General features: G+C 33.8%; 1 protein-coding gene across 4 annotated transcripts; it reads right to left on the bottom strand.

The window, feature by feature from the left end:
* Positions 1–2,630: 2,630 nt before the first annotated feature.
* LOC110609563 (protein ENHANCED DISEASE RESISTANCE 4) lies at positions 2,631–12,793 on the bottom strand. 4 transcript variants are annotated; one of them, XM_021749224.2, is made up of 6 exons: positions 7,310–7,999; positions 4,707–7,080; positions 4,376–4,436; positions 4,058–4,281; positions 3,439–3,499; positions 2,631–2,815 (listed from the first exon to the last, which is right to left on the bottom strand). In XM_021749224.2, the coding sequence occupies exons 1-5, from the start codon at positions 7,422–7,424 to the stop codon at positions 3,442–3,444; spliced, it is 2,832 nt and encodes a 943-aa protein (XP_021604916.1). In that variant the 5' UTR covers positions 7,425–7,999; the 3' UTR covers positions 2,631–2,815; positions 3,439–3,441. The 4 variants fall into 4 exon arrangements, with proteins under 4 accessions (XP_021604916.1, XP_021604914.1, XP_043810165.1 ...); XM_021749222.2 differs by lacking the exon at positions 2,631–2,815 and adding an exon at positions 2,906–3,270; XM_043954230.1 differs by lacking the exons at positions 2,631–2,815; positions 7,310–7,999 and adding an exon at positions 12,534–12,793 and having other exon boundaries at positions 3,254–3,499.
* Positions 12,794–15,845: the final 3,052 nt, after the last annotated feature.

The raw sequence follows: 15,845 nt of genomic DNA on the forward strand, positions 1-15,845 counted from the left end.
TCGCTTAGTGAAGTCCTCAATTTGCCCTTGGAAGTCAATGATATGTCCGTAGGCCTCACCAGTGGCAACAATATTTTCATCTCGGCGCTCCTCGATAATGCGTTGCTCCACCGAGCTCTGGAAGGACCTATCCCAAGCATCAATCTCTATAAATACCCCGAAGACCTGCCAAAGAAAAACAAAAACAAGGTTAAACAGTTAAAGAAATTAAAAATATCCTTCAGAAAGTATATGACTTACCATGAGGAACATCTCCCTTAAACTATCCTCAAAGCCATCTAAAGAGCGAGAGCTGAAAACCACATGTTGCTTGGTAGAGCAGGCAAAGTGGCTGATGAGGGCCAAGAAACGAGGATCAAAGGCATTCAGGGTCCGCCCAAATATTTGCCATGCTCTCAGTAGCTGGCTCTAAGGTCTGGACCCGCTTGTTAGCCCCGTCTCCAATAACAATAGCCCCTACAGCCTGGAGGGGTGGGACATTCAAAGGGACAACCCTAGTACCCTCCTTCGAGATGCTCTCAGCAGACTCGTTGAGGAGCAATGGGCTCCTTAGGAGTCTGTTTAGGAGCAAATAGAGTCTTGGCTAGAGCCGGCGCCTTAGCAGGAACAGACATCCTAAAGGCCGTGGAGCGAGAAACCCCTGCTGCAAGCACCAAAGCCAGAGAAGGCGTAGAGGCAAGGGCAGCGTGATAAGTCACAGTTGCAGGGTCCGCAGCATGGAAGATCTCCCGGGTTACATCAGCGACGAGTCCTGTCTTTTTGCCTTAAAAGCTGCTAGAATCGCCTTCATACTTTCCTGAGACAGGGTAAAATTCTTTGAAAGCTTGATGGTGTCCATGGGAACGACAGAAGTTAAAAAGAAAATGTCAATCCGGTTATAACTCAAAGCAACAAGAGGAAAATACAATAAGAGAGAAAACACAACAAGAGAGAAAATAGAAAAATAACAATACCAGCTTCCTGGCAGTCTCGAAGGCTGGACATAAACATAAACATGTATTTCTCTATGTCATACTTCTTCTTTACAGAGGTCAGTCGAAGAAGGCAGACTTGATCTTCGAGCTCTCCTTTAGCACAACTACCACAAACGCCTCAGCCCAACCTTTTATTGAGTTCTTATACTCGGCGAAGATGGATAACTCTGTCCGGGACCAAAATAGTAGAACCCATGGGTGGACCTAACAAGACAGAAGAAGGTACCGAACAATGCAACAGAGAGGGCAAAACTCCAGCACAAACAAATAGACTCAAAGTAACACATGAATAGGATAGGATTGGAAAACAGCATACGGGGGTCAAACTTCAATGATGAAAGGAGTAAAAGGGAATGTCAGTCTAAAATCACATTGTTTAATAAAGAAGACTAAGTTGCACCCTTGTTGGGCGTCTATTAAGCCCGACATCTATTAAGCCCGTCAGAGGAGGGTTGGGAAGGACAGTCCTCTCATTAGGAGGGGAGCCCTAATCTTATATATGGTGATGTCGGCATAGTCGCTAGAGAAGAAATGAGAAAGAGAGGAAGGGGTGATAGAGGACACTAGAGCCACAACATTGGAAACTCTAACGTAAGCCATGAGAAGAGTAAAACGTACCCCAGATCGGAAAAACAAAAATTACAGAAAAGAGGGAGAGCAAGATAACAGAAGCAGCGCAAAAGATAGAAGAGCAAACAAAATCAAAAGCGCAAATTTGAAAGGGGTGAAGGCAATGAGAAGACGTTTTGATAAGAGCACTCCTAGAGTCACGCAGTAATAATTAGAGTTTCGGGATTTACCCTTTCATTAATTATAGAATAATTTATGAGTGGGTAAAAAGGCACTTGATGACCATCAGGTCTTGGATACCCTGGCTATGACTGAGCCCACATTGAAAGGTCAGACCGTAACCCCATCAAAACCCAATCCATATATCTGTCCTCCAATAGGCAGCCTAGCCTTCGCTCAAACAGGCTAGATAAAGTAGAGATCAAGCTCAAGTGAAGAAAGTCTGGTCCAATCAACTTGATGGACCTGTGGGGCAACAGACTCCTAAACATTCAGAATCGTGTAAACATAGCGCTGAAAGACATTAAATGGAAAGGACACGGTACATATGTACCTATAACCTCACATAACAATAACAAAATGCACAGACATAAGATGACGGTTACACGTAGTTAGAGAACCAAAAGAAAAATAATAAAAAAAAATATGAGCCAACCAAATAATTTATCAAAATTGTCTATTTTTATTAGATTTTAGAGTATCAAATATGATAAAAAGATTTTTACTTTTTTATAAAAGTAATAAAGCCGCGCAAATAAAGTTTAATAATAATCAGTCCGTTGCACTTGTTACACATTGATAAGAGACCTGCTGAGCACGTAAGACAATTTGCGAATTTTAAAAAAATAAAATTAAGAGGATAAATTGGAATAAAAATAAAAAATATTCTACAGTTTATTATATAGTTAACTGCGAGATACTCATAGTTGTTGGATTTCGTTCTGTTGAGGATGAAGTGTGCTACCTGCCTCCCCTGAAATCACAGTCGGAATTCCTACCCCTGCCCTCTAGTCCATCTTACATAGATATATCTAATATAAATTCGATTTCTAAAGGAAATAAATTTAATAATTATTAAATTCAATATTTTTACTAAAATAAATATATAATTAATTAAAGTGTATATAATAAATACAGAATTTTTTTTCTCCAGGATAATTAGAGAATAAAGCATCAAGTGTAATTTCACCCAGCTTCTCTCATTGATATTTGACAGTTGGTAGGCTTTTGCTCTGTTGACCAGCAATCTGTTGTTAAATGAGCCGGTGGAACTGTTATAAAAATAGTTTGTTTAAATAAATTGTGAGAATAAAAATAAAGAAATTTACATAGAAAGATCACAAAAATTTTCAAATGTGTATATTATTTAATTTAAATATAAAGTGTTTTGTTGGGACATTTCTCCAAAATTGATAAATTATGTTATAGATTAAAATCTTGCAACTTTGGCACTATAGTGGGGGAATTATCTTCCGAAAGAAAGTTTCTAACCGGAAGTGAAGGAAACCCAAGTGTGAATATAATCCAAAGCCCAAATAATTTCTTCAGTGTTAGAGACAAGCATATCTAAAAGGAAAATCAGAACCTCTTCTTTTTAGGGTTTAAGCTAGTCTGCTGTGTGCAGCCTAATGCATTTGATATAATTACACTCTTTGATTTGGGATGCCTGACCATTTGTCACTAACTAATCAACGTGCATGCCAAGAAGATATCCAATCTGCACAAACTAGTTTGTATATGAGGTCAAAAATATCATGTCAGTACAATCATATCAGGAATTTTGATATGGCATTGCTGTGAAGAAAGTGCACTTTCAGGCATCAATATAACAAGTACAAATAATACAATTGGTGATTGCCTACAGCTGAGCAAGATTATTAAACCAAAATTTTACCGATCACACAAGCTTTCTTCTTGGAACCTTCATCCCAAATCCTTGCTTCAGCTTCTGGACTCTGCTCAAAATAGTCAGTAATCAGCTAGACATTACATAGGCAGCTCAATGCAACTTAGAGAATAATAAGTTAATCTATAATTTCGACTATTTGGCTTTGAGCTTTCTGATTGTAGTTATTTATATGCATATTAATCAGAGAAAATCTGGAAATAAAACCATGGGGCTTCAACTATTTATGTCAGTTGATCACAATTTGGAATGAGAACCAATGAAGTTGCTATACAAGAGCAGTGCACAAATAATTCTCTATTTGAAGATGATAAAATGTTCTCAAATTCTAGAATTCTATACCGCTTCGTCCTCTGCCTTTAGAGCACATAATGACTTCAAACCATGTCATTGGTATTCACATCTTCAGTTTGATACTATTATACTGCTTGTATCCCATAGTATGACTTCTAATTTAGCATGCATGATTCGAGATGAACAACACAAAAATCTCTTATCAGTAAGTAATAGTAAGTACGCCATTTGATACATGAGTGATCTGGAAGCTTGTCTGAGGTATTTGTGTAAGGATATTTAAAGGGTTAAGTAAAAGAGAAGCAGGACTTACGTAGGGGCAAGATTACCAAGGCTGTTCAGCTCTTTGCCAGTGTCCTTATCAAGAACTCTTCCTGAAATTCTAACAGTATAGATCTTATCCTTTGTGGTTGGTAGTCCTCTACTAGCAAGTAGATCTAAATCTTTCTGATGAAGCTCTCTCCCATTGATGAAGATACTAGTGTTTCCAGCAGCACAATTTTCCAGCATGGGATAATTGAACTCCTTAATAAAAGGCTGTAAACCACATAAAAGCTAGTCAGTAAAATCAGGAGCATGATCTTTGTTAACAAACAAATAAACTCATAAATCAAGGGTCCATTTATCTCACAGGAATTATGCCAAGGCAAGGTTGTCCCATCACACCCCAAAATCCAGCTTTAAAATCATACCTGGTAAAGCCAGATGCAGAATGCCTGTTATTATTGTAAGCAAAGAAAACTAAATAATTCCTATATTCTTCCATCCTGTGATGCCAAAAAATCTTTAACATCTTATATTGCAATTTGTCTAGATTACAATATTTACTTTTGGACATACAAAATGTGGAACCTATATAGTTAGTTTTTTGCATCAAATTTATGGCAACAGTTTCAACTTATCACTGCTATGTAAAATATGCATGCAATTGCAACCAAATTTGATGCAAGAATAAAACAAACCAGTAATCTCCAGGATGAATTGGCCCAGCTAGCTCTTCAGCCCTTCTAACCATACTGTCTGGAATAGGTTGCCCATTAACAGAAACATTAGATTTTTCAGTTTCACTCTCCATGTGTTGTTTAGATCTTGAGAAATCCCTAAAGCTCTTCTTGAGGAGACCCACCAAGAATGATTCGCTTCCCTTGTTGATCCTAGACTGACCTTTTTCTTCACTTATCTCTATAGAGTCTTGAGATACACTAGTATTTAAGTATTCATTGCAAGAAATTTCCACTTCAGTTTCAGATGCATATTTCACCGAGTCCTGCTGAGATGTATTCTTGTCAATTATAAACTCCTCTTGCTCTGTTCTATTACTTTTGTTTCCTTCCCCATATCTGTTTTCTTCCTTATTAGATGAGATATCATCCAAATTCTCTGATAAAGGTGAACTGGGAAATATTGGAGATGCATTATCTTTTCTGGGCAGCTCAGGAATGTAGGAAGCACCTCTCTGAACAATCACACTATCCAGGCTCTCCTCTTCCTTAGACGAACCGAAAGATAGGGAAGAAAAGTGCTGCCTTTCCTCAAATTCAGTTAGTTCTAGCCTCTGTAGTTCTGATTGGATATTTCTTTCCAAATCTGATGAGTGAAAATCATGACCAGGATTATCAACATTAACAGAGCAATCCATTCCTTGGGCAATAAAACCACCACTGGGACTTGAGAGGACTTCTTTTGAGACCTCAGAATAGCCTTTATCTGAACCAGCCGATATTTCCTTGTTCTCAGTGGGAAGAGAAATAGTTAGCTGCTTGTTCTTAATTCCAAGAAAGAATTCTGTTAAGCAGGCACCACATTGCAGTTTCTGCTGATTCTTCTCCCTCACCTTAAGTTTTCTTGGCAATTTTAGCAACATAAAGCAACTGGAGCATGTCATAAATGGGGCACCACCCGCAACAGGATGGCATAGACGCACGTTTCCACCAGCCACCACCAGGTCCACCACCCTCCTTGGATGACTCCGAGGAAAAACATTCACATCTGAATCAAGGTCGCTAGGCCAACTAACATGTGACTGGGGATCTTGTGCATGAAATGTAGGAGCGGCTTGAGGTTTGCATTTCTTTGACCCATATATGATAGGATTCACATGGTAGTTGAAATGGGAATCAATTGGTTCATTCAGAAAATTTTTATTGCCAAAAGCAGTGGCTGGGACTCGTGAAGAAACATGCCGGTTGTTGTTGTAGCAGTGGAAACATGCACAAGCAGGATCTTGATATGATGTTCCACAAGGATAAGATGCAATTCGTTGTTCTTGGTTGAAATTCTTGTATTCCTCTAGTGAGTAATCATGGAGAGATCGCTGCCAGTATTGACCAGGTGGTTGATGAGAATTTATTCTGGGTAATTTTAGTTTAACGGGATCCTCACAAACTGGAAATTCATTTGCAACATGATTCGGAGGAAAATAGAATTTCTGCATATCTATAGGTTGACCATATTGCTCAAAATATGGGGCTCTTTGTACATGCTTATCTGGAGCTAAAGGTTTCACTGGAACACCGTAAGTAGCACGATCATGGTAACTCCTTTGTGTCTCAGATGCAGAACCATTTATTCTGATATGTTCCTTCAACTCGCCCAGTTTCCTAAGCAACTCAGCTCGATCCTGCTTGAAGTGTGCAGATCTGTTATACCCATCCAGGCCATCAAAATTCTTCACCAGTTTACCATATCCATAAGAAGAAGAGCGAAAGCAATGGCTTGAAGGTCCCTCACCAGAACTAGCAGAAGTCGGAAATCTGCTTCGATCATCAGCCATTCTGCGGTTTGCGCAAGGTCTTACTGGGCCATCTTCATCCAAACTCCACTTGCCCGCAATCACCCTTGACCTCAAAGACGCAGCCGAACCCTTAACTTGGGCTGAAGTTTCCCCAATGCCTTTTTCTCTACTTGAATTAACAAACTCAGATTTATTCATGTTAATTTCATTATCGTCCTGGCCAACCCACTTCCCAATTGGGTGCTTTAGCGGTAGCCTATATTTATCCCGAGAACCAACTTCATTCTCTGCACTTCTTTCACAACCCACAATCTGTTCCTTGACAGTTCCATTGCTGCTATCAATGGAAGTTCCTCTGTTTTCTGTCTTCAATGAAGAAGTAGTGACCAGATCGGCAGTTCTTCCTCCAAAGACTCTTTCATTTTTCCCGTCAAGAGAAACCCCATTACTCTCCCTCTCAGCCTCCGATGCAATGCCTAAATCAAACCCGTCTTCTTTCTCTGAAGAACTCTCCAATTTCGCAAACCCCTCTCGGGATTCTTCATTACTCTCGTTTTCACGCTTCTCTAAAATCCCACCGTTTGTAGCCGCTTTCTTCTTCGCTGAACCATAAAAAACCACAGTTCAAACTCCCGTATTTACTTTTCTGCTTCCTTATAACCAGTAAGAAAGCAAAAGCAAAGAAAGCAATCGGATAAAATTTGAAAGCTCAAGCACAAAATGGCAGTAATATACATCCAGATTTATTTGCTTTTCTTTTCATGTGATCTCTAACTTTCTCAATAACCAAACAAGGAGTGCGAGAAATCAACAAAGAAAGAGAGAACTAACCTCGAAGAAGAGCACCGCACCCACCGCACTTGTATACGGCAAAATTAGGAAGCTCTGATAGGATATTTTCACACTTTGGGCAACGAACAAACCGAACTTTTGACCCTTCAGCCATTATTAAAACCCAAAAGCAAAAGATCCACGAAAAGCAAAAACGCAAAGCAATTCACGTTTAAAACTGTTTCACAAGATCTCGAAAAGCACAACCCTTTATAACTGGAAACCTTGAAGAAGCTACCGAGAATAAAAAAATGGTTTCTACTTTAAGACAAACAAACAAATCTTCACCAAGACAAAGAAAACGTCAAAAGAGAAACATGACTAAAAACATCACAACTGGGTATAAGCTTCCAAGAAATTGTGAAGTTAGGAACTTCGGTTTATAAAACATGTCAAGATTTTCTTTCTAAAGAAACAAACAGAAAACGTGAAATGTGAGAGAGAATTAAAAAACCAGCAAAGAGAGTTCGATATCGTGGTTGGTTAACAATAGAGGATTGGAGCAAATGCAGAACACGGTATCGTTTTGACTTCACCGGACTTGCTATGTGATGGAGAAGCTTGAAGCCTTCAACATTAAAGCCAAGCTCCTGATACGGTTGGGTAACAGACGTGACGTTTTCTAAGGAGAAGAAATCAACGGGTAAACTTTTCTTAATTTGCATTACCAAGTAAAGGCTCCCATTTAATAGCACGCGCAAAAGTTTCCGTCCACACTGCATATCTCTATGTATTTTTTCGCCATGCTTTATCTAATATGAGTTTGACTTTATATGAAAAAGCTTAAATTTACGTAAAATAAATTAAAATATGTATAATAAATATTTAAATATTTAATGGAATATATCAGTTCACTCTTTATAGCTTTACTCTTTTATAAATTCAATATCTTTTTAACATTTTCATGATTTGGTTTAATATGTTAAAATTTCCTTTGTTTCATAAAAATCAGGGCAGTTCGAACTTAGAACATTTATTTTTAATTTTTTTATTAAATAGAGAATAAATTTATTTTTTAAATTTTAACATTTTATTAGCACCACTAAAATTTATACGCATAAATTTTATCAACGTCCTTTGTTTTTCATCATCGTAATTAAATAAATGAAAAATAAGTTTTTTTATTAAAAAATACTTTTTAACAAATATATTTTTAATTTCCAAATTATTCTATGCAAAACAAATTAAGTCTAACATTCATTTTTAATAGTCTTGAAAGTATGTGCGTTCATAAGAAAAAATTTAGAATCAAATCATAATTAAGAAAAAAGACAATTTTATATAGATTTGTCAATAAAAATAATAATAAACTAATTTAATAACACTTTTATGGTGTAAAATTTAAAAATTTAATTTTGACAATCTCTCTTTCAATAATTTAATATAAAATATGACTAGTGATAGTCGAATTATAGAATTTCATTTAACATTTAACATTTTAGAAAAAGAAAATAAGTTGCAGCTTGCCGTGGCGTTTTTGCCATATGAGCTTATGTTTGAAAAGTTACAAAAAAAAAAAAAATTTCTCAAAAAATAAAAATAAGAAAAGATAATACAAGGCTGAACCGTCATAAACATATAAGTTTGCCTTAGAGGCATTGACTTAGTTATGCTGTTGACCTTCTGTCGTATGTCTACCTAGCAATTAGTCGTTGGTGGAACTATTTCTGGGTTATTTAAAAGAGACCAAATTGAACCTGTAAGATTTTAAAATTTTATTAAATTATTATTTTAATGACATACAAAATGCTTATATAAAAAAGCTCACCATCATAAACCCAGCATGTAGTCTTTATGCGCCGATGGAGAATTTGCAGACTGCAATGTCAGATTCACGCATTAACCAGAAAAACAATCCCCCAATTTGCCTAGACAGAGCCTGCCAATGCCATGAATTAACAAAAACATTTTCATGAAGAAAAATTAATAAATTTAAAAATTTTAATTCATCAGATATTTTGATGAAAAACTCAAGAAATTACAATTTTTTTCTTTTCCATCATAAGAAACAGAAATTACAAAAGTCTGTCAGATAATCAACAAAAGCTTAAATATTCCAATACTCAGCCTGGAAGATTTTTTTTTTCAAATAGATAAATAAATTTTCAAAAAAAGACGGAATAATATATTAACTTCAATTGCTGCCTGGCATAATTTTCTTAACTTTGGCAGTTTTTTTCCCGCATAAACCAACGTTTCCACACAGACTATAAAATCCGAAACTGAGGTGTCTGGCATTTTCATTCGTTCCCTTCTCCCTTCTCCTCGTCCACAATAAACTACTCATCAATTTGGGCAACAAACCCTTATGATGAACCCCCTCCTTCTTGATCACATTGAGACTCTTTTCTTCCCTCTGAAAACTAGGTCGGAAAATGAACCTGTTTGATCCACTTGGAGAAAATGGCAAGGTCATCGTGTGCCTGTCAATGATATGAAAGAGTGAAGCTACCTCATACGAGTCATACAAAGGACTCCCACAGTCCCATATGACAGCTGCCCCTTGAGCTTTCTGCAGCTCCTGCTCCTTTCCTTTTTCCTCCTCCATGAACCAGCTTGATCTCTTAAGCAACCTGCAGCTTTAAAAAGACATATATTTTAGCTCCAAAGTAATGAAGACTCTGTACAAAGATAAATACAGTTATATAAGAGATAAGTTTACAAATATACAAAGATTTAAACCAAATCTGTTAGGATAATGTTTTATCTTTGCAAATATACAAATATGAGATTTAAAATAATACAGTTACAAGTTATAAAAGATAAGTTTACAAATATACAAAGATTTAAACTAATAATATCCTAACAGATTTGGTTTATCATGTTAAATCAAATCTGTTAGGATATTAGTTTATCAATATAAGTTTACAAATATATAAATATAAGATTTAAATCAAATCTGTTATAATATTGATTTATCATGTTAAATTTTAGATTCTTTGCATTATAATTAAGAGAAAGAAATGAAATTACCTCCTTTTCGATTGGGCGGCCGGCTTTTGAGATAGTTGGGAAAGTGTTTTTTTTTTTTTCACAATAATAAAAAAAAAATTCTTTTAATGACAGTATTTACTAAATATTCTGTGGATGATAAGTGCCAATAGATTATATATATGGAAAAGCCACAACTAGAATTGAGGACTTGAGATTCAATTCTTTTAATCATAAATTAAAATCAAATAACCCTGCAATTTAATTTAAATTTATTTTCCTCCTAACTCTTGAACCTAGTTTGCCAACCCTTCGGCTAGGTCTATGTGGAAGTAACTCTAATACATTTGCGCCAGCATGAACCGAATCAAACCGCAGTGTTGGATTTATCAGTGAAGCCTAAATTCAATACATGGGCTTAGTAGTTGATACTTTATCACCTGTTTGAAATGCAATCCTTTCCTATACATAAAAAATTAAAAAAAAAAATACTTGGAATGTATTTTAAATAATAGATTTCAATTGAATTTTTTTATTCTAAATAATAATAAATTTAAATTTAAATTAAATTATTTATTTCACCATCTTTTTTGGTTTTAAACTAAGCATCAATATTTATTCTTGATAATAATTTTATCAAAATATTTTTAGAAAATTTACTATTAATATTTTTCACAATATTTAAAATTTAAATTTCAAATAGCTTTCTTACTATTAAAAAATATAAATTGAGATGGACTCTCTTTTTTCAACAATTAACATAATAATATAGTTAATTTCTTAATATCAATTTTTAATTCTTATTACATTAAATTAAATTAAATTCTAAAACAGAGAAGCTTAATTAAAAAAGTATAAATAAAATTGAAGTTAAAATATACAAAAAGAAAACAAAGAATAAAGGAAAAGAAAAGAATTCTTAAAAACTAATTAATTAATTTTAATATAAATAATTCTAAATAATTTCGTACAAAATCTTATTTTGTTTTAATTCAAAATCATGCTCACAAGGATTCAGAAAATTGAATCTTTATGCTATTAATTTTATCAAATACAAAAAAAAAAGAAAAAAATTCAATTGGATTGGTGATTAAGGCTGGAAATTTGGTATCATTAGTTTGATTTTATTTCGGTTTAAAACCTTGATTTAATTAAATTCATTTTTTTTTAAAAAAAAAATTATCTCAAAACAGGACAAGACTTTCCATCGACATCAATGGACAGATGAGAAAATTTTATCCATGAGATTGTACAAGAAAAAATTCCAATCCAATCCAATCTAATAATAAAACAAAGGAAAGGTAGAAAAGGGGAAAAAGAGCATTTTATGAAGCATGAAAAAAAGTTGAAAAGTCTGGTCCCCAATCAAAACATATTACCCACTCATTAGTTGCAAGGTTTTGAATTTTTCAGTCCAATAATATGAAAAAAAAAAAAAAAACAAATGAACACATCACACATAGCTAGGCTATGGTCCATCATCAACTCAGAAGAATAACCCTAAACTATGCGCTATCTGTAAAAGAAAATATCATACTTCACATTCTCTTTGCTTAAAATATTTCTAAAGAATTTTAATTTATCAATATAGAATCATAAAATATGGAATACGAATCTAAAAAGGCTATTCTTATAAATGGACATTATATGCTCATCGCAGCATTAAGCAGGACCACAACAACAGGGCCTTTTTCTTTTAAGAAAAAAAAAAAAATTGTGGGTTCTGATTTTTAAAAATGGTTGGAATTAAATGGTGGGTCTCTTTTAAAAATATTATTGAAATTATTATTAAAAATCATTAAATTTATTTAATTAAAAATTTTAAATTAATTCAAATTGATATTACATATAATAATTTAAAATAGATATTGAAAGCCAGTATTATAAAACAGATTTACGTGATAAAAATTATAAATTAATATACAATTTCATCCAAAAAAATTTAAACACTTTAGATCAAGTCGAATAGACTTGTTGACTCTATAAAAAAAAAAATTACAGTTAACAATATCCATCACCACTTCATATATAGTTATTGTAAGCACTCACGAATGTTTCATTTAAATTTAAAATATTTTAAATATAAAATTAAAAAAAATATAGATTTTCTGCTTCCTTATAACCAGTAAGAAAGCAAAAGCAAAGAAAGCAAGCGGATAAAATTTGAAAGCTCAAGCACAAAATGGCAGTAATATACATCCAGATTTATTTGCTTTTCTTTTCATGTGATCTCTAACTTTCTCAATAACCAAACAAAGAGTGCGAGAAATCAACAAAGAAAGAGAGAACTAACCTCGAAGAAGAGCACCGCACCCACCGCACTTGTATACGGCATAATTAGGAAGCTCTGATAGGATATTTTCACACTTTGGGCAACGAACAAACCGAACTTTTGACCCTTCAGCCATTATTAAAACCCAAAAGCAAAAGATCCACGAAAAGCAAAAACGCAAAGCAATTCACGTTTAAAACTGTTTCACAAGATCTCGAAAAGCACAACCCTTTATAACTGGAAACCTTGAAGAAGCTACCGAGAATAAAAAAGTGGTTTCTACTTTAAGACAAACAAACAAATCTTCACCCAGACAAAGAAAACGTCAAAAGAGAAACATGGCTAAAAACATCACACCTGGGTATAAGCTTCCAAGAAATTGTGAAGTTAGGAACTTCGGTTTATAAAACATGTCAATATTTTCTTTCTAAAGAAACAAACAGAAAACGTGAAATGTGAGAGAGAATTAAAAAACCAGCAAAGAGAGTTCGATGTCGTGGTTGGTTAACAATAGAGGATTGGAGCAAATGTAGAACACGGTATCGTTTTGACTTCACCGGACTTGCTATGTGATGGAGAAGCTTGAAGCCTTCAACATTAAAGCCAAGCTCCTGATACGGTTGGGTAACAGACGTGACGTTTTCTAAGGAGAAGAAATCAACGGGTAAACTTTTCTTAATTTGCATTACCAAGTAAAGGCTCCCATTTAATAGCACGCGCAAAAGTTTCCGTTCACACTGCATATCTCTATGTATTTTTCACCATGCTTTATCTAATATGAGTTTGACTTAATATGAAAAAGCTTAAATTTACGTAAAATAAATTAAAATATGTATAATAATATTAATATTTAAATATTTAATGGAATATATCAGTTCACTCTTTATAGCTTTACTCTTTTATAAATTCAATATCTTTTTAACATTTTCATGATTTGGTTTAATATGTTAAAATTTCCTTTGTTTCATAAAAATCAGGGCAGTTCGAACTTAGAACATTTATTTTTAATTTTTTTATTAAATAGAGAATATATTTATTTTTTAAATTTTAACATTTTATTAGAACCACTAAAATTTATACGCATAAATTTTATCAACGTCCTTTGTTTTTCATCATCGTAATTACATAAATGAAAAATAAGTTTTTTTATTAAAAAATACTTTTTAACAAATATATTTTCAATTTCTAAATTATTCTATGCAAAACAAATTAAGTCTAAAATTCATTTTTAATAGTCTTAAAAGTATGTGCTTTCATAATAAAAAATTTAGAATCAAATCATAATTAAGATTATTTCGATTTGTCAATAAAAATAATAATAAACTAATTCAATAACACTTTAATGTTGTAAAATTTAAAAATTTAATTTTGACAATCTCTCTTTCAATAACTTAATATAAAATATTACCAGTGATAGTCGAATTATAGAATTTCATTTAACATTTTAGAAAAAGAAAAATAGTTGCAGCTTGCCGTGGCGTTTTTGCCAAATGAGCTTATGTTTGAAAAGTTAAAACAAAAAAAAAAAATTAAAAGAAGATAATACAAGGCTGAACTGTCATAAACATATAAATTTGCTTTAAAGGCATTGACTTAGGTATGCTGTTGACCTTCTGTCGTATGTCTACCTAGCAATTAGTTGTTGGTGGAACTATTTCTGGGTTATTTAGAAGAGACCAAATTGAACCTATAAGATTTTAAAATTTTATTAAATAATTATTTTAATGACATACAAAATGCTTATATAAAAGAGCTCACCATCATAAACCCAGCATGTAGTCTTTATGCGCCGATGGAGAATTTGCAGACTGCAATGTCAGATTCACGCATTAACCAGAAAAACAATCCCCCAATTTGCCTAGACAGAGCCTGCCAATGCCATGAATTAACAAAAACATTTTCATGAAGAAAAACTAATAAATTTAAAAATTTTAATTCATCAGATATTTTGATGAAAAACTCAAGAAATTACAATTTTTTTCTTTTCCATTATAAGAAACAGAAATTACAAAAGTCTGTCAGATAATCAACAAAAGCTTAAATATTCCAATACTCAGCCTGGAAGATTTTTTTTTTCAAATAGATAAATAAATTTTCAAAAAAAGACAGAATAATATATTAACTTCAATTGCTGCCTGGCATAATTTTCTTAACTTTGGCAGTTTTTTTCCTGCATAAACCAACGTTTCCACACAGACTATAAAATCCGAAACTGAGGTGTCTGGCATTTTCATTCGTTCCCTTCTCCCTTCTCCTCGTCCACAAGTAACTACTCATCAATTTGGGCAACAAACCCTTATGATGAACCCCTTCCTTCTTGATCACATTGAGACTCTTTTCTTCCCTCTGAAAACTAGGTCGGAAAATGAACCTGTTTGATCCACCAGGAGAAAATGGCAAGGTCACCATGTGCCTGTCAATGATCTGACCCAGTGAAGCTAACTCATACGAGTCATACAAAGGACTCCCACAGTCCCATATGACAGCTGCCCCTTGAGCTTTCTGCAGCTCCTGCTCCTTTCCTTTTTCCTCCTCCATGAACCAGCTTGATCTCTTAAGCAACCTGCAGCTTTAAAAAGACATATATTTTAGCTCCAAATTGTATTTAATTTGTTGAAGATCATGAAAGAGAACTGCCCTGGTGTGCCGCTTGAAATTATTATGAAGACTCATCTACACGTGGAGAATGACATTTGGGTGAAGTTGGAGTTGGTAGATTAGGCTTTAAGTTTTAGGAAAAGAAACCCATTTGATCATCATATGATGAAGAAGGCCACCAACCAACGTTCTGCACGCTATGTGATTTTTATTTAGTAATCATAATGGATGTTCAGATTTTGGATTCTTTGCATCATAATTAAGAGAAAGAAATGAAGTTACCTCTTTTTCTATTGGGTGGCCGGCTTTTGAGATAGTTGGGAAAGTGCTTTTTTTTTTTCACAATAAAAAAAAAGAGATTCTTTTAATGAGAGTATTTACTAAATATTCTGTGGATGATAAGTGCCAATAGATTATATATATGGAAAAGCCACAACTAGAATTGAGGACTTGAGGTTCAATTTTTTCAATCATAAATTAAAATCAAATAACCCTACAATTTAATTTAAATTTATTTTCCTCCTAACTCTTGAACATAGTTTGCCAACCCTTCGGCTAGGTCTATGTGGAAGTAACTCTAATACATTTGCGCCAGCATGAACCGAATCAAACCGCAGTGTTGGATTTATCAGTGAAGCCTAAATTCAATACATGGGCTTAGTAGTTGATACTTTATCACCTGTTTGAAATGCAATCCTTTCCTATACATAAAAGATTTTAAAAAAAATACTTGGA

Source organism: Manihot esculenta, chromosome 2 (assembly GCF_001659605.2).
Source record: "Manihot esculenta cultivar AM560-2 chromosome 2, M.esculenta_v8, whole genome shotgun sequence".
Lineage (NCBI taxonomy): Eukaryota > Viridiplantae > Streptophyta > Magnoliopsida > Malpighiales > Euphorbiaceae > Manihot > Manihot esculenta.